Source organism: Salmo salar, chromosome 29 (genome assembly GCF_965601325.2).
Source record: "Salmo salar chromosome 29, fSalSal1, whole genome shotgun sequence".
Taxonomy (NCBI): Eukaryota; Metazoa; Chordata; class Actinopteri; order Salmoniformes; family Salmonidae; genus Salmo; species Salmo salar.
The window spans coordinates 16,150,108-16,174,494 of NC_138319.1; the positions used below are offsets into that span (position 1 = coordinate 16,150,108).

The following is a 24,387-nucleotide window of genomic DNA, read 5'->3' on the forward strand; positions in this document are numbered from 1 at the left end:
TGGGATTATGTAAAAAAGTACAAAAAATGTCTGTTTATATATAGGATACAGTGGGGGAAAAAAGTATTTGATCCCCTGCTGATTTTGTACGTTTGCCCACTGACAAAGAAAGGATCAGTCTATAATTTTAATGGTAGGTTTATTTGAACAGTGAGAGACAGAATAACAACAAAAATATCCAGAAAAACACATGTCAGAAATGTTATAAATTGATTTGCATTTTAATGAGGGAAATAAGTATTTGACCTCTCAATCAGAAAGATTTCTGGCTCCCAGGTGTCTTTTATACAGGTAACGAGCTGAGATTAGGAGCACACTCTTAAAGGGAGTGCTCCTAACCGCAGCTTGTTACCTGTAAAAAAGACACCTGTCCACAGAAGCAATCAATCAATCAGATTCCAAACTCTCCACCTTGGCCAAGACCAAAGAGCTCTCCAAGGATGTCAGGGACAAGATTGTAGACCTACACAAGGCTGGAATGGGCTACAAGACCATCGCCAAGCAGCTTGGTGAGAAGGTGACAACATTTGGTGCGATTATTTGCAAATGGAAGAAACACAAAAGAACTGTCAATATCCCTCGGCCTGGGGCTCCATGCAAGATCTCACCGCGTGGAGTTGCAATGATCATGACAACGGTGAGGAATCAGCCCAGAACTACACGGGAGGATCTTGTCAATGATCTCAAGGCAGCTGGGACCATAGTCACCAAGAAAACAATTGGTAACACACTACGCCGTGAAGGACTGAAATCCTGCAGCTCCCTTAAGGTCCCCCTGCTCAAGAATACATATACATTCCCGTCTGAAGTTTGCCAATGAACATCTGAATGACTCAGAGGACAGCTGGTGAAAGTGTTGTGGTCAGATGAGACCAAAATGGAGCTCTTTGACATCAACTAAACTCGCCGTGTTTGGAGGAGGAGGAACGCTGCCTATGACCCCAAGAACACCATCAAACATGGAGGTGGAAACATTATGCTTTGGGGGTGTTTTTCTGCTAAGGGGACAGGACAACTTCACCACATCAAAGGGACGATGGACGGGGCCATGTACCGTCAAATCTTGGGTAAGAACCTCCTTCCCTCAGCCAGGGCATTGAAAATGGGTCGCGGATTGGTATTCCAGCATGACAATGATCCAAAACACACGGCCAAGGCAACAAAGGAGTGGCTCAAGAAGAAGCACATTAAGGTCCTGGAGTGGCCTAGCCAGTCTCCAGACCTTAATCCTATAGAAAATCTGTGGAGGGAGTTGCCAAACGTCAGCCTCGAAACCTTAATGACTTGGAGAAGATCTGCAAAGAAGAGTGGGACAAAATCCCTCCTGAGATGTGTGCAAACCTGGTGGCCAACTACAAGAAACGTCTGACCTCTGATTGCCAACAAGGGTTTTGCCACCAAGTACTAAGTCATGTTTTGCAGAGGGGTCAAATACTTATTTCCCCCATTAAAATGAAAATCATTTTATAACATTTTTGACATGTGTTTTTCTGGATTTTTTTGTTGTTATTCTGTTCAAATAAACCTACCATTAAAATTATAGACTGATCCTTTCTTTGTCAGTGGGCAAACATACAAAATCAGCAGGGGATCAAATACTTTTTTCCCCCACTGTATATGTTGGCTTTATGTTTCATGGGATATTATGACATATTATAATTGTTTCATGTCTTTCTCTGCTAAAGGACAACCTGTGATGATCCCTCCTTACAGGACCTACAGAAAGAGATAGATCCAAAACTCAAGTATAATTGCAAGGCGGTTCCTGAGTAAGTGAGGAGGTTACAATATAACTGTATTGATTACAACAAATCCGTCTGATATTGTGTGTGTGTGTACACAGCAATTTCTCCAGTGTTAAACATTTTTTAAATGAACACTGAGAGTGTTAAATCAACACTGAAAGTGTTGTCTGAGGACCCATATATACACTAACAGTGTTAAATGAACACACTGATAAGTGTAAAGCCTTATTCAGATATTTCACAGAGTGCCTTTTGAATAAATTGTAGTTAACACCCATGACTGTATTTGTTAGTGACAGAGACATGGTTATTGCATTCATCCATTTTCGATCCTATGTATTTCACCAAATGAGATTCCAAGCAAATATTTTGTCATTTTTTATTTTTTATTTAAGAAAATACCATACACTACCAGTCATAAGTTTTAGAACACCTACTCATTCAAGGGTTTATCTTTATTTTTACTATTTTCTACATTATAGAATAATAGTAAAGACATCACAACTATGAAATAACACATGGAATCATGTAGTAACCAAAAAAGTGTTAAACAAATCAAAATATATTTTAGATTTTAGATTCTTCAAATAGCCACCCTTTGGCTTGATGGCAGCTTTGAACACTCTTGGCATTCTCTCAACCAGCTTCACCTGGAATGCTTTTCCAACAGTCTTGAAGGAGTTCCCACATTTGCTGAGCACTTGTTGGCTGCTTTTCCTTCACTCTGCGGTCCGACTCATCCCAAACCATCTCAATTTGGTTGAGGTCGGGGGATTGTGGAGGCCAGGTCATCTAATCCATCCCTCTCCTTCTTGGTCAAAAATCCCTTACAGAGCCTGGAGGTGTGTTGGGTGATTGTCCTGTTGAAAAACAAATGATAGTCCCACCAAGCCCAAGCCAGAATGCTGTGGTAGCCATGCTGGTTAAGTGTGCCTTGAATTCTAAATAAATCACTGACAGTGTCACCAGCAAAGCATCCCCACACCATAACACCTCCATGCTTTACGGTGGAAAATACACACGCGGAGATCATCCGTTCACCCCCACTACATCTCACAAAGACACAGTGGTTGGAACCAAAAATCTTCAATTTGGACTCCAGACCAAAGGACAAATTTCCACCGGTCTAATGTCCATTTCTCATGTTTCTTGGCCCATGCAAGTATCTTGGTGTCCTTTAGTAGTGGTTTCTTTGCAGCAATTCGACCATGAAGGCCTGATTCACACAGTCTCCTCTGAACAGTTGATGTTGAGATGTGTCTGTTACTTTAACTGTAAAGCATTTATTTTGGGCTGCTTTTTCTGAGGCTGGTAACTCTAATGAACGTATCCTCTGCAGCAGAGGTAACTCTGGATCTTCCATTCCTGTACGGTCCTCATGAGAGCCAGTTCACAATAGCGCTTGATGTTTTTGACGACTGCACTTGAAGAATCTTTCAAAGTTCTTTACATTTTCCATATTGACTGACCTTCATGTCTTAAAGTAAAGATGGACTGTCGTTTCTCTTTGCTTATTTGAGCTGTTCTTGCCATAATATGGACTTGGTCTTTTACCAAATAGGGCTATCTTGATGTTATTCTAATGGACAAACAATTAGCTTTTCTTTCAAAAACAAGGACATTTCTAAGTGACCCCAAACTTTTGAACAGTAGTATACAGTAGCTAGCTTGATAGCTTGCTAGCTACAGGTAGCTGCCTACCGTGTACTCACTCGGCTCGGTCAAAGCAGTAATTATTAACATGAGGATGATGAGCTACGGCTAGCTAAGGCTAGCTAATCAGCTATTATTTAGCTATTATTATAACTGTATTCCCCAATATTTGCGTGATATTTGTTAGCTAGCTAGACTAAAATTAAAACCTAACATGTAGCCTACCTATCGATATGGTAGACGCTACTACTACTACCGCTGTAGTCAAAGATCCCAACGTGTGTCTACTACATGAAGTTGAACAGCGGACCTTGGAGGTGAGGCAGTTTTGTAGCAGCAGCAGCAGCATAACTAGACCATTTTTAAATTGTAAAGTTAGGCACATGACTTAGACACACTTAAATACATATTCTGATATGTATACTATTAAAATGTTTTTTCTTTCAGTAGTGGATTTTTAGTATGCTAACCTTTGTAGGAGTGAACATTAAACCTAAAATTCCCTTTGTTTACTCACTTCCTAGTGCCTAGAGAACCCCAGGTTAGACAGAATCTCAGCAGAAAGCTGTAGACAGACTCTGATGCAGAGGAGAGCAGGAAGAGGAGTTAAAGAGTAGCAGCAGTGCCAGTGAAGGAGTGACAGAAGAGATTGAACAAGCAAGTAATAAGGGAAATATATGTATGGACAGATTCAAAGGGAGGAAGATGAGGTTTTATATGATCCAGCACTGTGGCCAGAGAAAGTACAATACCAGGAAAGAGAAGCTATTGTTTGCAGACTAGCCAACAGGTGTGGTGATGAGACAAAACTGTATAAAATCATGCCCCCAGACTATGAAGGCAAGCCATTCCCAAATTATTTACAGTACAGTAAGTCAGCAAATGGAAGAGAAAGGGTGCAGAGAGACTGGCTTATTTATAGTAAGAGTGTAAAGGCATTATATTGCATTCCATGTGTTCTCTTTTCTCATGAGCAAAGTAAACAATCACCCAGTTGTCTGAATAATAAGGATGGCTATAAGATATAATCAGTGAAATGGTGGAGAACGTATGACAAACTACCAGAGCATGAGGATGGTGTGTCTCACAAGAACTGTTACTAGAAATGGAAAAATCTGCAGCATACCGTTACAACAGCTACATGTATAGACAGTCAGCTGCAGAAACAAATTCAGTCAGAAATGTATAAAAACAGAGCAAAGGAATTTGGATGTGACACTGTACTTAGCATCTAGGAACAAGCAATCTTGATGATGTGCAATATGGACATTACCTAGGCTTACTTGAACTGTTATCAAATTATGACCCGCTATTATGTGAGCACTTACAGGAAGTCAGGGACAAAAAGAAAGGAGTACGACTGACTCTTTACCTCAGCCCTGAGAGCCAAAACGAGTTCATAGGATTACGTGGTCAAAGGGTTTTGAAAACAATACTTTATGAAAGAGAAGATGCAATCTATTACTCGGTTATATGTGAAGCAACTCCAAACATTTCCCATACTGAGCAAAATGTATTATTGGTGAGATATGTACACAAAGATGAAGTCCAGGGAACAGTTGAATGGGAAATAGTTGAACATTTTATTAAATTTAAAGACTGCTAGAAAGACAGGCAGTGACATTTCTGAAATGATTGTGAGTGCATTGGAAGGGCATGGTATTGACACAGCAGATTGCCATGGTCAAGGCTATGATAATGGTGCAAATATGTCAGGGAAAGTGAAGGGAGTTTAAGCACACATACTGCAAAAGAATCCACCTGCCACATACTCACCTTGTGCCTCCCATACTCTTAATCTTGTGGGTGTACATGCAGCTCAGTCGTGCCCAGAAGTATCAATCTTTTTTGGCTGTGTGAATCGTCTTTACAATCTGTTCAGTGCCAGCCCAGAGCGATGGGCCATACTCAAGGAAAAGACTGGCTGCTGTCTTAACCTCCTTTCAGACACGCGATGGTGTGCGCATATTGCTGTGGTCCAACCAGTGGCAACTCATTTACCGTCTATCATCAAGGCCCTAGACATGCTTCTTGCTACCTAAAGCCTGTCAAACGAAGCCAAATCTGAGGCAAAGGTCTTAAAAGCTACTTCATGTCTTTCAAGGCAATCTTCTTGCTCACTTTCTGGGTAAACGTTTTGCAGTTTATTGAGAATAGAAGCCTAATTCTTCAGTCAGGAAATATTTTTATGGACACTGAAGCAGCTGACATTGAGGCACTACAGGAAGAAATATAGGCTCTGAATAATCAATGGGACACTCTTCTGGCAGAAGCCTACATGGTAGCAAATTAAATGGGTGTAACTACTCAGTTTCACAGTGAACAGAGGAGCCGCCAGAAAAAAAGAAAACGTTTCCCTGATGAGACTGAAGATGACATAGCAAATGAAAAGAAAGTCAGATACTGGATTTCGCAACACAATGTTTTGTGGCTCTGGATAGTATAATCAGTCATTTGGACATGCGGTTCCACACGATTGCAGCTATATGCGAGGAGTTTTCACCAATACTTACATTTAGGAAATTGACTGAAAACCAAATTCGTGTATCTGGACACAAATTGAGAAACAAGTACTCCAAAGATCTCACAAATGGATTTGAAAATGAAGTGCGACATCTAGAGGATATGGTGCTACTTTTTTAGATGATTTTTCTCCTGTAAAGCTCCTAAATGCCATCCACAAGATTCTGCTACAGAGCATTTTTGGAGAGGTGTGCATTGTACTGTGAATCTTCTGTACAATGACCTGTAACAGTTGCTGGAGGTGAATGTGCCTTCAGTAAACTGAAACTTATAAAGATCTACAATGTTCCAAGACAGGTTGAACAGCCTTGCCATCCTTTCAATTGAAAACCAGTTAGCTAGAAAATGAAACTTTAAAGACATAAATCAGTTTGCTCACAAGAAGGCTTGACGCTGGGGCTCTTGGTGCAGTGTAACCTCTGTGTTTTGTTTACAGGGAACAAACACAAGGACAAATGCCTTAACCTGTTCTACCAAAGCCTGCCCGGGGATGGTCAAAATACTGTTTCAGAGTATTTTCTGCTATGGTTAATCTCCTGTTGAATTTACTCAGGAATGCCCACATAATGTCTTGACACTACAGTTGTAGTTTCACAGATGCTTGTTCTCTGTAGGTACCACATTTATGACTGCAACTTTTTTTTAATTTGGGGTATGTTATTTAGAAATTATGCATAGGGCAAAAGAGGGTTAGCCTTGTTTATAATAATTGGTAATAAATTATTTAATCTGAAACATGGATCATTGGTAACTGACTACAATACCATATATTAAAAAATAATAACAATACCATATAATAAAAGTTATGTATAATAAAGCATTAAAAAAATCACATGACACAGACAGCTTTCGTTAACATTAGGAACCAAAATTGTTTGCAATACTGTTAATACAAGCAAAGGATGAAGGTGGAAACTAAAATCTGCACAATTGTAGTACAGAGCAGCAGAAGCTTATAGTTAGTACATTTAATAACACATATTGTTCAGAACGTTATTTTAATCTGAAACATTCTGATTTCTATGTTGGGGCCCGGTAGTTTATTTTTCATGGGTGTACGTACATGAGTGTACGTATTTCATAAGGCCTTATTTTGAAGTCCTAGATTTACCCTAATACAAGGGCCTGAAACTCATACACATCACCTTGAACCAAATTACTGTCACGCTTATTGTCGGTAAAGGAGGACCAATATGCAGCAGGATTGAGATTGTTCATCTTGAACATTTAATAAACTCAAAATGAACATACAAAAATAACAAAACGAACTCACGATTTACAGACAGTCTTCTCAGGCTCACATACGCTAGACAAGAAACAATCTCCCACAAATGACAAAAAAAAAATAAATACACCCTAATATATGGGACTCTCAATCAAAGGCAAATAGACCACACCTGCCTTCAATTGAGAGTCCCCACCCCAATTAACTAAACATAGAACCAGACTACCTAGACTAAACATAGAATTACATGAATCTCAAACAGTGCCCCAAAACTCCGGAATACTTAAATCAAATGCCCTTACTACAAAAACACCACCCCTAACCACATAAACCAAATACCCTCTGCCACGTGCTGACCAAACTACAATGACAATTAACCCTTATACTGGCCAGGACGTGACAATTACTAACATTTTCTAAACTAATCCAATATGTTTCTTGTATTTATTGCACCGGTTACTGAAATGGTCGTTCTATATTGAACAAAAATATAAATGCAACATGCAACAATTTCCAAGATTTTATTGAGTTACAGTTCATATAAGAAAATCAGTTAATTGAAATACATTCTTTAGGCCCTAATCTATGGATTTCACATGACTGGGAATACAGATATGCACCTGTTGTTCACAGATACCTTAAAAACAAAGGTAGGGGTGTCATGACTTCTGCCCGAAGTCGAAGCCTCTCCTTGTTCGGACGGTGTTCGGCGGTCGACGTTGCCGGACTTCTAGCCATCGCCAATCCATTTTTCATTTTCCATTTGTTTTGTCTTGTTTTCCCACACACTTGGGGCATGCCCCACACACAAGGGGCATGAATCAGAAAACCAGTCAGTATTTGGTTTGACCACAATTTACTCCATGCAGCGAGACACATCTCCTTCCCATAGAGTTGATCAGGCTGTTGATTGTGGCTTATTCCTCTTCAACGGCTGTGCGAATGGGTGACATGTATGGTGTGTATGCAGGCCATTGAAGATCTGGGACATTTTCTGCTTCCAGTAATTGTGTACTGATCCTTGCGACATGGGGACGTGCATTATCATGCTGAAACATGAGGTGATGGCGGATGAATGGCCAGACAATGGGCTTCAGGATCTCGTCACGGTATCTCTGTGCATTCAAATTGCCATCAATAAAATGCAGTTTTGTTCATTGTCTGTAGCTTATGCCTGCCCATACCATAACCCCACAGCCACCATGGGACACTCTGTTCACAACATTGACCTCAGCAAACTGCTCGCCCACACAAAGCCATACATGTGGTCTGCGGTTGTGAGGCTGGTTGGATGTACTGCCAAATTGTCTAAAATGACGTTGAAGGCGGCTTATGGTAGAGAAATTAACATTTATTTCTTTAGCAACATTCCTGCAGTCAGCATGTCAATTGCATGCTCCCTCAATACTTCTGACATCTGTAGCCTTGTGTTGTGTTACAAAACTGCACATTTTGAGTGGCCTTTTATTTTCCCCAGCAGAAGGTGCACCTGTGTAATGATATGCTGTTTGATCAGCTTCTTGATATGCCACACCTGTCAGGTCAATGGATTACCTTGGCAAAGGAGAAATGCTCACTAACAGTGATGTAAACAAATTTGTGCAAAACAATTGAGAGAAATATGCTTTTTGTGCATCTGGAAAATTTGTTTTCAGCTCATGAAACATGGCAGCAACACTTTACATGTTGCATTTATATTTTTGTTCTGTGTAGTTTAGGTGTTTTAGGTACTCATAGCTTAGTTTTCCCAATCCTGGCAGTCATTCTGAATACAGGTTGCAGGTGATAAAATATTTCCAAAGTTGGATATCCTCACACTGGTTGGATTCCAACAGGAGTTACATAACACCTTGCAAGACAGTATAGTAAACTTCCAGGCCAGAAAACCCTTATATTACTCAAGAAAAAAAGGGTTGGATTTGTTCCTAAAGGGGTACAAACACTTGTCACTGTAGTTGTACCCTTTAAGGTCATCCTTTGTACCACAAAGTGATGTGTATGAGTTTCAGGCCCCTGTATTAGAGGAAAACTAGGCTCTCAAAATCATTCTATTTAAAAAAAGATGAAAACATATTCCTTTAGGTCTCACTTGGTGAACTCTGTAGGACCGAAAATGGATGAATGAAGCAGCCATGGGTGGTAACTCTACAATTTACTTGAAAATGTAAGGCACTCTTGGAATTATTTGAATAAGACTTTACACTAAGCAGTGTGTTCATTTAACACTGTTCCGTTGTCTATATGGTTCCACAGACTCAGTGTTAATTTAGTTTTTGTTAACACTGGAGAATTTGCTGTGTGTGTGCATACGTGTGTGTTTATGTATGTTTATTTGAAACAACATTAAAGACACCTCTCACTCTCCTCAGGTCTAAGATCCAGGACTGCATTTCTCACCCAGACACAGCTTGTGGCGCCTGCTGGTAATACTGTCCAATCAGCAGTGACCAAGGTGTGGTCGTCAAGAGTATAAATGGATATTATTCCATCATGGAACCATTAACTAATATTTGAAGTGTCATCAAGCAGCCCCAGGCCTACCCTGATCGGCATAGCTTCCATTCTTTACAGAAGTTCTTACAATTTAATAATTTCCATAGTATCTACTTTTGTCTTAAATGACAATTGCACCCTTTAGCAACCTAATTTTCATTATCCCCAGCACAATAGAACATCAAAAATTGATTTTCAAACACTACGAGATTTGCGGTGACGTGGAGAGAAAGAAAATACCCTCATTGCAGGTTTTGAAATCACAGTTTTTCTTACACATTAAAAAATAAAGGTGCAAGTTGGAACCAAATAAGGTTCTTGAGAGCGATGCCATAGGGGAACCATTTTAATGGGATGGTTCTTTGAAGAACCATTTCAGTCTTGTGGCCTTCAACAACTGAGATCCTAAGTCAGTGGTCACTAACCGGTCAGTCATCAAATGGTTCATCTCCAAGGCATTTCTAGTCGATCCTGATTTTTGCAATGTGCTGTTGGTGGTAGGTGCATCCGATTCAGCTGCCCTGTGTGCCGGGTAGGCGGAGTGTTCCAATTTAGCACCATTTAATGTGTCCAAAGGTACAAATCCGCCTTACCGGCAGGCCCAGAGAGCAAATTAAGTGCACTATAGGCCTAACGCTGGCCAATCGGATTTCTCAGATTTGTCTGCAGTAACATAGCAGATGTAAAAGAAAATGCTACAGCGAAGTTGACACTGTGAGATTTCAAAACTTTTAAAACCATGACTAGAGAGAGACTGTCATCGAATACAGCAAATACAGTTGAAGTCGGAAGTTTACATCCACTTAGGTTGGAGTCATTAAAACTCGTTTTTCAACCACTCCACAAATTTCGGTTAGGACATCTACTTTGTGCATGACACAAGTGATTTTTCCAAAAATTGTTTACAGACAGATTATTTCACTTATAATTCACTGTATAACAATTCCAGTGGGTCAGAAGTTTACATACACTAAGTTGACTGTGCCTTTAAACAGCTTGGAAAATTCCAGAAAATTATGTCATGGCTTTAGAAGCTTCTGATAGGCTAATTGACATCATTTGATGTCAATCATTGATGTATTTCAAGGCCTACCTTCAAACTCAGTGCTGCTTTGCTTGACATCATGGGAAAATCAAAAGAAATCAGCCAAGACCTCAGAAAAACAAATTATAGACCTCCACAAGTCTGGTTCATCCTTGGAAGCAATTTCCAAATGCCTGAAGGTACCACATTCATCTGTACAAACAATAGTACGCAAGTATAAACACCATGGAACCATGCAGCCGTCATACCGCTCAGGAAGGAGACGCGTTCTGTCTCCTAGAGATGAACGTAATTTGGTGCGAAAAGTGCAAATCAATCCCAGAACAACGGCAAAGGACCTTGTGAAGATTCACCCAACAGGTACAAAGTATCTATATCCACAGTAAAACAAGTCCTATATCGACATAACCTGAAAAGCCACTCAGCAAGGAAGTAGCCACTGCTCCAAAACAGCAATAAAAAGTCAGACTACGGTTTACAACTGCACATGGGGACAAAGATCGTACTTTTTGGAGAAATGTCCTCTGGTCTGATGAAACAAAAGTGGAAATGTTGGCCATAATGACCATCATTATGTTTGGAGGAAAAAGGAGGAGGCTTGCAAGCCGAAGAACACCATCCCAACCGGGTAGCACAGGGATGGCAGCATCATGTTGTGGGGGTGCTTTGCTGCAGGAGGGACTGGTGCAATTCACAAAATTGATGGCATCATGAGGAAAGAAAATGATGTGGATATATTGAAGCAACATCTCAAGACATCTGTCAGGAAGTTAATGCTTGGTCGCAAATGGGTCTTCCAAATGGATAATGACCCCAAGCATACTTTCAAAGTTGTGGCAAATGGCTTAAGGACAACAAAGTCAAGGTATTGGAGTGGCCATCACAAAGCCCTGACCTCAATCCTATAGAAAATTTGTGGGCAGAACTGAAAAAGCATGTGCAAGCAAGGAGGCCTACAAACCTGACTCAGTTACACCAGCTCTGTCAGGAGGAATGGGCCAAAATTCACCCAACTTATTGTGGGAAGCTTGTGGAAGGCTACCTGAAACGTTTGACCCAAGTTAAACAATTTAAAGGCAATGCTACCAAATACTAATTGAGTGTATGTAAACTTCTGACCCACTGGGAATGTAATGAAAGAAATGAAAGCTGAAATAAATCATTCTCTTTAATCTTATTTTGACATTTCACGTTCTTAAAATAAAGTGGTGATCCTAACTGACCTAAGTCAGGGAATGTTTACTGGATTAAATGTCAGGAATTGTGAAAAACTGAGTTTCAATGTATTTGGTGTATGTAAACTTCTGACTTCACCTATAGTTCATGTTTAAGTTCTTACTCCTCACTGTCAACACTTTTTATTCAGCACTTTGGCTATTTAAGCTATAAAATGCTCGTTCTTCTTACTTCAACTCGCGCTACAACCAGCACTGCAGCTGTAATAAATGAGGAGGAAAGTGTATCGATAGGCTTGCGTTGTTATTATTAGCAGCTTGGGTCTTTTTTAATATTGAGGAATATTTCACTTTCTGTGTTCGTAGGAGTAACAGCGTGAATTTGTGCATGAGGCTGAAATAATGCGGTCCAACTGGAGTTTCGCCATCAGCTGGAAGACGTGTCCCTTTTTGATCAGTGTCAGTCGAGGAAAGGGTGTTAAGGAGCCCAGTTTGGCGGGTCATGTTTTGGAGGATGCATGACTCGACCATCGCCTCTCCCGAGCCTTTTTGGGAGTTGCAGCTATGAGACAAGATCGTAATTGGATATAACGAAATTGGGGAGAAAAAGGGGGGTAAAATACAACTTAAAAAAATTACAACTGATCTATTACCGGTGTGATCATATATCCTACCTACAATGTTGAAATATAATTTTTAAAAATGGTTTGAACAACAATGAATTGGCAGGGAATTTCAAGCAAAGCCAATATGCAGTGATAATGTATTGGGCCTTTAGCCTATTGCACAAACCTCATTGCTCCAGTAGTGTTTCTAATAGGTTAATGTTGCATAGGCTTATGTTTTTTAAGTCATGTTAAAAAAAATCTAAGCGGTAGATCTCAGCTTGCATTTTGACTCAAAGTGATCTTGAAGAAAAAGGTTGGTGACCACTGTCCTAAGTCAATATGTTAAATACATTTTTTATTCTTTAAGACAATACATATTTCATAGTGCCTTCTTTTGAGAGCCTAGTTTTACCCTAATTCAGTGGCCTGAAACTCATAGTTTACAGGCCACATTAGGCCTGCAAGTGACATTATGCTGGCATGCAAAGTGACTTTTAATTCCTATTGGAATCCAGTGGGGATATCCAACCTTTTTTTATCATTCACCTTCAACCTGCATTCAGATTGACTGCCAGGTTTGGAAATACTAAGATATGAGATTACCTTTTACATCTACTGTAAAGTGGAACAACCAAGTCCAAGTAACAGACTGGAATAGTTTAGGAAAAAATGTATTATTTATTTTTGAGTAGCTAAAGATTAATTCATCGATCAATGTACATGAAAAAAAACATAGATGTTGAAACAAGAAAATTCAAAAAATCTACCTGCAATAGAGAATGCTGGGAAATATGATAATTATGGGTGTGATTTTGGTTTAACTCTGGTTATTAACACTGTGGTTCTTTTTTATGTTAATTTAACACTACAGGGTTAATTTAACTCTTGAATCAACACTAGAAATGTTACACTGAAAAATCAACACTAGTTAACACTGGTCAATTTTCTGTGTGCTATGTAAGGGTCACATCTGCAGGCTTAAATACCTTTTTGAATTCTGAAGAACCGTAGAGGCCATGTCAAGTATCCCATACTTAACCCAAATGTTCTTTATTGGGGAAGAGTTCTCCAAGGAACCTTAAGAGCTGAGGAAGAACCATTTAAGAACATTTATTTCTTTCAGTGAACTTTTAACCCTACCCTGGTGTAACAGACAAGCATTTTTTAGGACCTTTCTTCTTAGGTAGCCTAGTGGTTAGAGCGTTGGGCTAGTAACCGAAAGGGTGCTAGATCGAATCCCCGAGCTGACATGGTAAAAATCTGTCGTTCTGCCCCTGAACAAGGCAGATAACCCACTGTTCCTAGACCGTCATTTAAAATAAGAATTTGTTCTTAACTGTACTGCCTAGTTAAATAAAATTTAATTTAAAAATGTTAAATGTCATAGTAATGTGCCATTTTCACATATGTAGACTCTGGTATGGTACTGGAGATAAGGAATATGAGGTTGAAAAGTTAACTAGGGTTTGTATTACCCTACAAATGGACAGCCTATTTAAATGACATAAATAATCGTGTGAATTAAATATGTCAGTCATATCAAACTTTGTCAATGCTACACCTTTTGTAAATGGAATTGGGGGGTTATATTTTACCGTGTTAAAGCTAATACAGCTAAAATATACTAAAGTGGACCTGCAGTGTTGATGATTTCTTTCTATTGGGTTTCCTCTTCACTGATCGGTCCATCAGGAGACACACATTATGTATATAATCTCTGGATGGAGAGTTAACACAGTGATGACACAGGGATGTTGTAAGTTACATGGTGAGACTGAGGCTGCACTGAATGCATCCCGTATGTCCTCTGGGTTTTTTCACATGCTGGAGGTATTCCTCTACAATAAGCTCATTCCCACCAGATGTCATGATTTCAAACTGTTAAGATTGCATCCTTTAATTCTATAATCCTTAATTGAAATAATAACAAAGTGTAACACTGCCTCTGTTTTGGTAAAAAGCTGAGGCATGGGCCTGGATATCGGTAACCACTCTCAAATTCATAGACAGATATGGATGCAAGGACTGACCCTCTATGATATAAAAATTATAGTTTTAACCATGTTTTGAGGCTATACATTTACATTGTTTACAAACATTGTAGTAAAACAAGCTTATATTTTGGGTTCTGATGGGGTTACAACAGTTCAACTAAACTCAATAGGAATTTATAAGCTACATTCTTCAAGAATCAATGGGTATACAGTATGTCATTCATTTATAATTCCAAAAATGTATGTAGCAATGAAGGATTGTTGCTATAAAATGTTGACTTTTTGTCCACCTATTGCAATCTAACAACCAGTGGAATGAAATATTGGTGTATCCCTTTACACTTGTACCTGTATACGGGATGAAAATGTCAGATTTGGTCACTGATAAGCACCTAAATTGGAACGCAGTGGCTGTACAGTAGCATGCTATAAACGACATCAGAGCTCAGGCTCTGCGCTTCACAGCAATGTAACAAGAGGTTGCCCTCGTCCCTCCCTCTAATTGGGTTACTTTTGCAACTTTTTCGTTGTCTCAATGTATTTTGAAAGATGACGTTGAGGATTATAATAAATACCCCTTTAATGTCATACAAGCAAACCAAACCCCACTTGAGTCTAAATGTGCACTTCTCATTTCCATATCATAAAACCCATGTCATATACAGTGTCAACGTTTATGATCACTCTTGTTTGATGTTCAGTTACAAGATGACATGGAGTCATACCGTGGGTTGTTCTGAACAGAATGAGACGTTTGCCTATTGTAACAAAATTTGCCGCGGAACCACTTTCTATGTGCACCAAAATTTCTTTGCATTGTCTTGTGAAAGCCTAACACTATAAGATCTTATTTTAAAACTTAGATAGTCATGTCGGCAATAGAACAAGCTTTCAAATGATGCCCACCTGACCCAGGATGTGATTTATAATGGTCAGTTTTTGGATTGCGGAAACAACAACAATTGTGTGATTGCAGGGTTGTGTTCCAAACAAAACAACGTCAAGTGTGCTTGCTCTAGTTCCTCAACTGCACAGCTAGGAGAGCTCAAAAAAGCACTTTATAGTTGAAAACCCTTCTTTGAGTCCTAAAAGTGCATTGAAATTACTTGTGTGGCCACTTGGAGACACCAGTTAGTCCTCTCACTCAAACCCTTGTCTTACATTGCACCTACCCCACTTTTCCAGGAATATTCTTATCATGGTACTGAATTTATGTCACGTCCTGACCAGCAGAGGGCGTAATTGTGTTAGTCTTGGTCAGGATGTGGCAGGTGGTTTGTGTTTGTTAAATGTTTGTGTTGTTGATTGGGACTTCCAATTGAAGGCAGGTGTGTCGAGTTGCCTTTGATTGGAAGTCCTATATAGGTGTGTGTGTTTTTCTTTGGGGTTGTGGGTGGTTGTTTTGCACTGCGTTTATTAGCCTGCAAACTGTTGCTGCTGTCGTGTTTATTGTTTCCTGTGGATGCTTTACTCCTTTGTTTGGGTAATTAAATATGAGTATTCACATACCGGCTGCGCCTTGGTTCATTTCTGAAGACAGCCATTACAGAACCACCCACCAAACCAGGACCAAGCAGCAGAAGGGGAGGAAGCCACAGGAGAAGAAAAGGGAGGAATGGACATGGGAGGACGTCCTGGACGGTAAGGGAGCCTACACCTGGGAAGAGATCCTGGCCGGAAGGGATCGCCTCCCATGGGAACAGGTGGAGGCACTCAGGAGAGTGAAGGCAGCTGGACAGAGGAACCAACGGGAACGTTATGCTGGAACACGGTTGGCTAGGAAACCCGAGAGGCACCCCCAATAAAAAGAAATTGGGGGGGGCACACGGGTAGCTTGGCCAGGCCAGAGAAGAGCCGTAAGCCAGCTACCCGTGACTACAGAGAGGTGCGTATGAGGTGGAGGGCGCCATGTTACGCTGAGGTACGCACCATCTCGCCTATACGGACGCACAGCCCAGTTCGCCCAGTACCAGCACCCCGCAGGTGGCAGGGCAAGGTGAGCATCGAGCCGGAAGGGGTGATGCCAACCCTGCACTCAAGACCGCCAGTGCGCCCTTTCGGTCCGGTGTTTCCCACTAGACGCACTAGCATGGAGGTGCGTGTCTCCAGGCTGGCACATCCAATACCAGCCCCACGCATCAGGAGTCTAGTGTGTCAGCCCAGCCTCGCCAGTCAACAGTCACCAGAGCTGCCCGCCAGTCAACAGTCACCAGAGCTGCCCGCCAGTCAACAGTCACCAGAGCTGCCCGCCAGTCAACAGTCACCAGAGCTGCCCGCCAGTCAACAGTCACCAGAGCTGCCCGCCAGTCAACAGTCACCAGAGCTGCCCGCCAGTCAACAGTCACCAGAGCTGCCCGCCAGTCAACAGTCACCAGAGCTGCCCGCCAGTCGTAAGTCGCCAGAGCTGCCCGCCAGTCGTAAGTCGCCAGAGCTGCCCGCTAGTCGTAAGTCGCCAGAGCTGCCCGCTAGTCGTAAGTCGCCAGAGCTGCCCGCTAGTCGTAAGTCGCCAGAGCTGCCCGCTAGTCGTAAGTCGCCAGAGCTGCCAGACTGCCCGGTGCTGCCAGACTGCCCGGTTCTGCCAGACTGCCCGGAGCTGCCAGAGTGGCCCGACTGCCCGGAGCTGCCAGAGTGGCCCGACTGCCCGGAGCTGCCAGAGTGGCCCGACTGCCCGGAGCTGCCAGAGTGGCCCGACTGCCCTCCGGCCCAGCCCGAGTGGCCCGACTGCCCTCCGGCCCAGCCCGAGTGGCCAGACTGCCCTCCGGCCCAGCCCGAGTGGCCCTCCTGCCCTCCGGCCCAGCCCGAGTGGCCCTCCTGCCCTCCGGCCCAGCCCGAGTGGCCCTCCTGCCCTCCGGCCCAGCCCGAGTGGCCCTCCTGCCCTCCGGCCCAGCCCGAGTGGCCCGCATGCCTTCCGACCCAGCCCGAGTGGTCCGTCTGCCAGGGTCAGCCCGAGTGGCCCGTCTGCCCGGCGCAGCTATCGGCGCCACCAAAGTGGGCGACGCCGAAGGTGGAGCGAGGTCCACGTCCTGCACCTGAGCCACCTCCAGGATAGGTGGGTTGGGGAGGGAGGGTGTAGCACAGAGCCGTCGGTGACGGCAGCCACCCTCCCTTCCCTCCCTTATTGTTTAGGGGTTATTGTTTGTTGGTTTTGTTGGGGTATTGGGGATTTTCTTGTGTTTTCTTTTTTTGAGGGGGGTGGGTACTGTCACGTCCTGACCAGCAGAGGGCGTAATTGTGTTAGTCTTGGTCAGGATGTGGCAGGTGGTTTGTGTTTGTTAAATGTTTGTGTTGTTGATTGGGACTTCCAATTGAAGGCAGGTGTGTTGAGTTGCCTTTGATTGGAAGTCCTATATAGGTGTGTGTGTTTTTCTTTGGGGTTGTGGGTGGTTGTTTTGCACTGCGTTTATTAGCCTGCAAACTGTTGCTGCTGTCGTGTTTATTGTTTCCTGTGGATGCTTTACTCCTTTGTTTGGGTAATTAAATATGAGTATTCACATACCTGCTGCGCCTTGGTTCATTTCTGAAGACAGCCGTTACAATTTATCAGAGTATTTTCTGATTTCGTTATCAACAAATGCGGCGAAAATTACAGTAAATGTAAAATTAACAGTGTAATGTTTGGATTCAGTCTTGTGCCAGGTGAACTGTTGTATCCTCAACTTTTGTCTAATACTCCAAACTATTCCCTTTGCTACCATGCTATGCATTCAATTTAGTCCTATCAATATACAGTGCATTCGGAAAGTATTCAGATCCCTTGACTTTTTCCACATTTTGTTATGTTACAGCCTTAGTCTAAAATTGATTAAATTAAATGTTTTTCCTCATCAATCTACACACAAGGCACAGATCTGGCGAAGGGTACGAAAACATTTCTGCAGCATTGAAGGTCCTCAAGACCACAGTAGCCTCCATCATTCTTAAATGGAAGAGGTTTGGAATCATCAAGACTCTGCCTAGTGCTGAACGCCCGGCCAAACTTAGCAATTGGGAGAGAATGGCCTTGGTCAGGGAGGTGACCAAGAACCTGATGGTCACTCTGTTAGAGCTCCAGAGTTCCTCTGTGGAGATGGGAGAAACTTCCAGGACAACCATCTCTGCAGCACTCCCCCAATCAGGCCAGACGGAAGCCACTCCTCAGTAAAAGGCACATGACAGCCCGCTAGGAGTTTGCCAAAAGGCACCTAAAGACTCTCAGACCATGAGAAACAAGATTCTCTGGTCTGATGAAACCAAGATTGAACTCTTTGGCCTGAATGCCAAGCGTCACATCTGGAGGAAACCTGGCACCATCCCTACGGTGAAGCATGGTGGTGGCAGCATCATGCTGTGGGGATTTTTTTGAGCGGCAAGGACTGGAAGACTAGTCAGGATTGAAGGAAAGATGAACGGAACAAAGTACAGAGAGATCCTTGATGAAAACCTGCTCCAGAGCGCTCAGGACCTCAGACTGGGGGCGAAGGTTCACCTTCCAACAGGACAACCACCCTAAGCACACAGCCAAGACAACGCAGGAGTGGCTACAGGACAAGTCTATGAATGTCCTTGAGTAGCCCAGCCAGAGCCCGGACTTAAACCTGATCAAACATCTCTGGAAAGACCTGAAAATAGCTGTACAGCGATGCTCCCCATCCAACCTGACAGAGCTTGAGTGAAGAATGGGAGAAACTCCCCAATAATAATATAATTTCCAAATGCACTGTAGGCCAATTCTCGTGAGTTCAAAGGGTTAAGCAAGAGAAGTGTATAAGTGGATGAATAAGGAGAACTTACATAAGCTGGGAAGAAAATGTCCATCACGGATACCACAGACTGCCTCTCCATGCCATCAACCCAACCCAGAGGTTCAAAGAACTATGGCACCAGAAAAAACAGTTAGACTGCAACAGAGGTGAAGATATTGGAGATACAGGTACAGTAAATAGTTGATCTGATGACCACAAGAACGTTGTCTTAAAGAAAATCTCATAACAAGATATAATAGCCAATGAGCTTGCCTGAGCCATAATCCATCCAAATTCATGGTTGACCACCCCTACAACCATAGGAACCTTCAGGAACTCCTTGTTCTTCAAAACCTCTTCAGGAGGCCCTTTCAGGAACACACCATCAATGGCAGGGCTCAAGAATGCCTAAACCTAAAATACAGATATTTTTGTTAGCTTCAGTGCGTATGATAATAGACCAACATGCCAAACATAAGCCACATCAACCAGAACTGAATGACCGTATACCTTTTTGATGGTGTGAGTATGTCCCTCTGATGCACTGTACAATCTTCTCAGTAGTGCTGTCATCACACTCTGACAGAGTGGCTATCATCTGGAATAGGAGAGGAATTCACCTGCCATGAATAAACCCTCTCAGAGAAGACTGGTTACTATTTTAGATCATAGTCAGGGCCATCATGTTATTCATATTGTAACCAATGGTTTGTTTTGTACCCGCATTAATGGGGGCAGGGTGGGTGTGGACCTGGATGCTGTGTGACATAGGTATTCATGAGTACCTTGGCGTTGGCCAGTGGGTTGTTGGTGTAATGGGCCTCCAGTGGTGCCACTCCACTCATAGGGATGGCTCTAGGAAACAGGCCCTCAGCTAACAGATACAACACCTGTCAGGCGATAGACAGAGCCATTGGGTCAAACAGTGCTACTCTCTTTGGTTTTGATGGTTTACACAGTGAGGTATAAATTCAACCACACCTCTTCTTCTGTACCTGACCATCTCACTGCTGTGTCACATTGTCTTTCTCATACCTACCAGCATGGAGGCACTAATGTCCCCGGTAGATTGTCCAAAGATGGTGACTGAGTCTGGGTCTCCCCCAAAATCCTTGATATTATCACGAACCCACTGAAGGCTGGCAATCTGGTCCAAGAAGCCCCAGTTACCACCTGCATGTTCGTCTCCTGTACTTGAAGCAAATAAAAAATACATCTGGTGTTGTAATGTCTAAGGTTGCAATTGTTTTGGCACACCTGGCACATCAAATGAACATTCAAGGCACCATTGTAAAACATACTATAGTTCAGTTAGAGTTTAAGGCACTGAATACGAATTGGAACAAATGTAGAGTAACACTGGTGAAATGTTGTCACGGTCATACCTTAAGAAACCCAGGATGCTAAGGCGATACTGAATGACAACCACAACCCCATTCTGATAGGCCGCCAGGGCCGATCCATCATATTGGAAGGTTCCACCCACATCTAAGCCTCCCCATGGATCCAAACCATAACCTGAGTAAGGGGTAGTTTGGTGCCATCTCTCACTCCCACCCAGGGCTCAGCAGGCAAAGGGGCAGTCAGACTCAGCGAGCCCAAGGGGGGTGTGCAAAGGGAATCCCCAGGTACTCCTCCACTACCTTTTCTGTGCCCTTCACTGTCCTGTACTGCCCACGAACACTGCCACTCTTTAGGGTTACCAAAGGGCTAGAAGCCTCTAGAAGTACAGACGTGTCTGTCAGTAAGACTTGAAGTCATATTGACCAATAGGTAAAAAGGAGGGGAGTAGGATCAGGTTGTAGGTTAAATAAGGACAAAATCTGTAATGCAATATGTACCTGTTTGAGCTAACAAAGTGCCGAAAAGGCCTACGGCCAGGCAAGAACTCAACAGAAACTGTTTCATCATGGCTGTTACTTTCAGAGAGAAAGAGAAATTCAGACTGATGAAAACACATACATTACATAGGCATTCAAATCAATCATAAACACGCACACACTCACATACACACAAACCATTGACTATCAGTGTTAATTGTCATTGGTTGTCAGTCCGTGGCTGAAATTTCAATTTCTACTTAAACATAACAGAAGAACAGAGAAGAAGACATGTAGCTACAATACAAGACAGTGAAAATAACAACTGTTTAACACTCAGGTACTCAAATGTTATTCTACTCTTCTTTGTCAGTGTGTTATACAGTGAGGGAAAAAAGTATTTGATCCCCTGCTGATTTTGTAGGTTTGCCCACTTACAAAGAAATGATCAGTCTATAATTTTAATGGTAGGTTTATTTGAACAGTGAGAGACAGAATAACAACAAAAAAATCCAGAAAAACGCATGTCAAAAATGTTATAAATTGATTTGCATTTTAATGAGGGAAATAAGTATTTGACCCCTCTGCAAAACATGACTTAGGACTTCGTGGCAAAACCCTTGTTGGCAATCACAGAGGTCAGACGTTTCTTGTAGTTGGCCACCAGGTTTGCACACATCTCAGGAGGGATTTTGTCCCACTCTTCTTTGCAGATCTTCTCCAAGTCATTAAGGTTTCGAGGCTGACGTTTGGCAACTCCCTCCACAGATTTTCTATGGGATTAAGGTCTGGAGACTGGCTAGGCCACTCCAGGACCTTAATGTGCTTCTTCTTGAGCAACTCCTTTGTTGCCTTGGCCGTGTGTTTTGGGTCATTGTCATGCTGGAATACCCATCCCGACCCATTTTCAATGCCCTGGCTGAGGGAAGGAGGTTCTCACCCAAGATTTGACGGTACATGGCCCCGTCCATCGTCCCTTTGATGCGGTGAAGTTGTCCTGTCCCCTTAGCAGAAAAACACCCCCAAAGCATAATGTTTCCACCTCCATGTTTGACGGTGGGGATGGTGTTCTTGGGGTCATAGGCAGCATTCCTCCTCCTCCAAACACAGCGGGTTGAGTTGATGCCAAAGAGCTCCTTTTTGGTCTCATCTGACCACAACACTTTCACCCAGTTGTCCTCTGAATTATTCAGATGTTCATTGGCAAGCTTCAGACGGGCATGTGTAACCGATGTGAAATGGCTAGTTAGTTAGCGGTGGTGCGCGCTAGTAGCGTTTCAATCGGTGACATCACTCGCTCTGAGACTTGAAGTAGGGTTGCCCCTTGCGTTGCAAGTGCCGCAGCTTTTGTGGCGCGATGGGTAACGATGCTTCGTGGGGTGTCAGTTGTTGATGCGTGCAAGGGTCCCTGGTTCGAGCCCCGAGCCCAGGTTGGGGCGAAGAGAGGGACGGAACCTACACTGTTACATTGGTGCCGTGACCCGGATCGTTGGTTGCTGCGGAAAAGGAGGAGGTCAAAGGGGGGGTGAGTGTAACCGATGTGAAATGGCTAGTTAGTTAGCGGTGGTGCGCGCTAATAGCGTTTCAATCGGTGACGTCACTCGCTCTGAGACTTGAAGTAGGGTTGCCCCTTGCGTTGCAAGGGCCGCGGCTTTTGTGGCGCGATGGGTAACGATGCTTCGTGGGGTGTCAGTTGTTGATGCGTGCAAGGGTCCCTGGTTTGAGCCCAGGTTGGGGCGAAGAGAGGGACGGAACCTACACTGTTACACATGTATATGTGCTTTCTTGAGCAGGGGGACCTTGCGGGAGCTGCAGGATTTCAGTCCTTCACGGCGTAGTGTGTTACCAATTGTTTTCTTGGTGACTATGGTCCCAGCTGCCTTGAGATCATTGACAAGATCCCCCCGTGTAGTTCTGGGCTGATTCCTCGCCGTTCTCATGATCATTGCAACTCCACGAGGTGAGATCTTGCATGGGGCCCCAGGCCGAGGGAGATTGACAGTTCTTTTGTGTTTCTTCCATTTGCTAATAATCGCACCAGCTGTTGTCACCTTCTCACCAAGCTGCTTGGCGATGGGCTTGTAGCCCATTCCAGCCTTGTGTAGGTCTACAATCTTGTCCCTGACATCCTTGGAGAGCTCTTTGGTCTTGGCCATGGTGGAGAGTTTGGAATCTGATTGATTGATTGCTTCTGTGGACAGGTGTCTTTTATACAGGTAACAAGCTGAGATTAGGAGCACTCCCTTTAAGAGTGTGCTCCTAATCTCAGCTCGTTACCTGTATTAAAGACACTTGGGAGCCAGAAATCTTTCTGATTGAGAGGGGTTCAAATACTTATTTCCCTCATTAAAATGCAAATCAATTTATAACATTTTTGACATGAGTTTTTCTGGATTTTTTTGTTGTTATTCTGTCTCTCACTCTTCAAATATAATTAATATTATTATTTAAAAATATTAAAACTTCCCTTGTGTCCTCCTCCCAGAGTGCTAAGAACCTTGGCGTGATCCTGGACAACACCCTGTCGTTCTCCACTAACATCAAGGCGGTGACCCGATCCTGTAGGTTCATGCTCTACAACATTCGCAGAGTACGACCCTGCCTCACACAGGAAGCGGCGCAGGTCCTAATCCAGGCACTTGTCATCTCCCGTCTGGATTACTGCAACTCGCTGTTGGCTGGGCTCCCTGCCTGTGCCATTAAACCCCTACAACTCATCCAGCACGCCGCAGCCCGTCTGGTGTTCAACCTTCCCAAGTTCTCTCACGTCACCCCGCTCCTCCGCTCTCTCCACTGGCTTCCAGTTGAAGCTCGCATCCACTACAAGACCATGGTGATTGCCTACGGAGCTGTGAAGGGAACGGCACCTCCATACCTTCAGGCTCTGATCAGGCCCTACACCCAAACAAGGGCACTGCGTTCATCCACCTCTGGCCTGCTGGCCCCCCTACCTCTGAGGAAGCACAGTTCCCGCTCAGCCTCAGTCAAAACTGTTCGCTGCTCTGGCACCCCAATGGTGGAACAAGCTCCCTCACGACGCCAGGACAGCGGAGTCAATCACCACCTTCCGGAGACACCTGAAACCCCACCTCTTTAAGGAATACCTAGGATAGGATAAAGTAATCCTTCTAACCCCCCCCCCCCCCTTAAAAGATTTAGATGCACTATTGTAAAGTGGTTGTTCCACTGGATATCATAAGGTGAATGCACCAATTTGTAAGTCGCTCTGGATAAGAGCGTCTGCTAAATGACTTAAATGTAAATGTAAATGTAAATAAACCTACCATTAAAATTATAGACTGATCATCTCTTTGTCAGTGGGCAAACAGACAAAATCAGCAGGGGATCAAACACTTTTTTCCCTCACTGTAACAGGAACACAACC

At 43.1% G+C, this 24,387-nt stretch overlaps 1 protein-coding gene across 1 annotated transcript in view; it reads left to right on the forward strand.

Annotated features, from left to right (window-relative positions):
- The window catches only part of LOC106590200 (ADP-ribosyl cyclase/cyclic ADP-ribose hydrolase 1), a 30,449-nt gene extending 16,438 nt beyond the window's left edge, over positions 1-14,011 (forward strand). The window contains exons 7-8 of the mRNA XM_014180956.3: positions 1,686-1,769; positions 9,516-14,011. Coding sequence (XP_014036431.1) covers positions 1,686-1,769; positions 9,516-9,573 — 142 coding nt within the window. The 3' untranslated portion in view covers positions 9,574-14,011. The remainder of the gene's footprint in view (positions 1-1,685; positions 1,770-9,515) is intronic.
- The last annotated feature ends 10,376 nt before the right edge of the window (positions 14,012-24,387 follow it).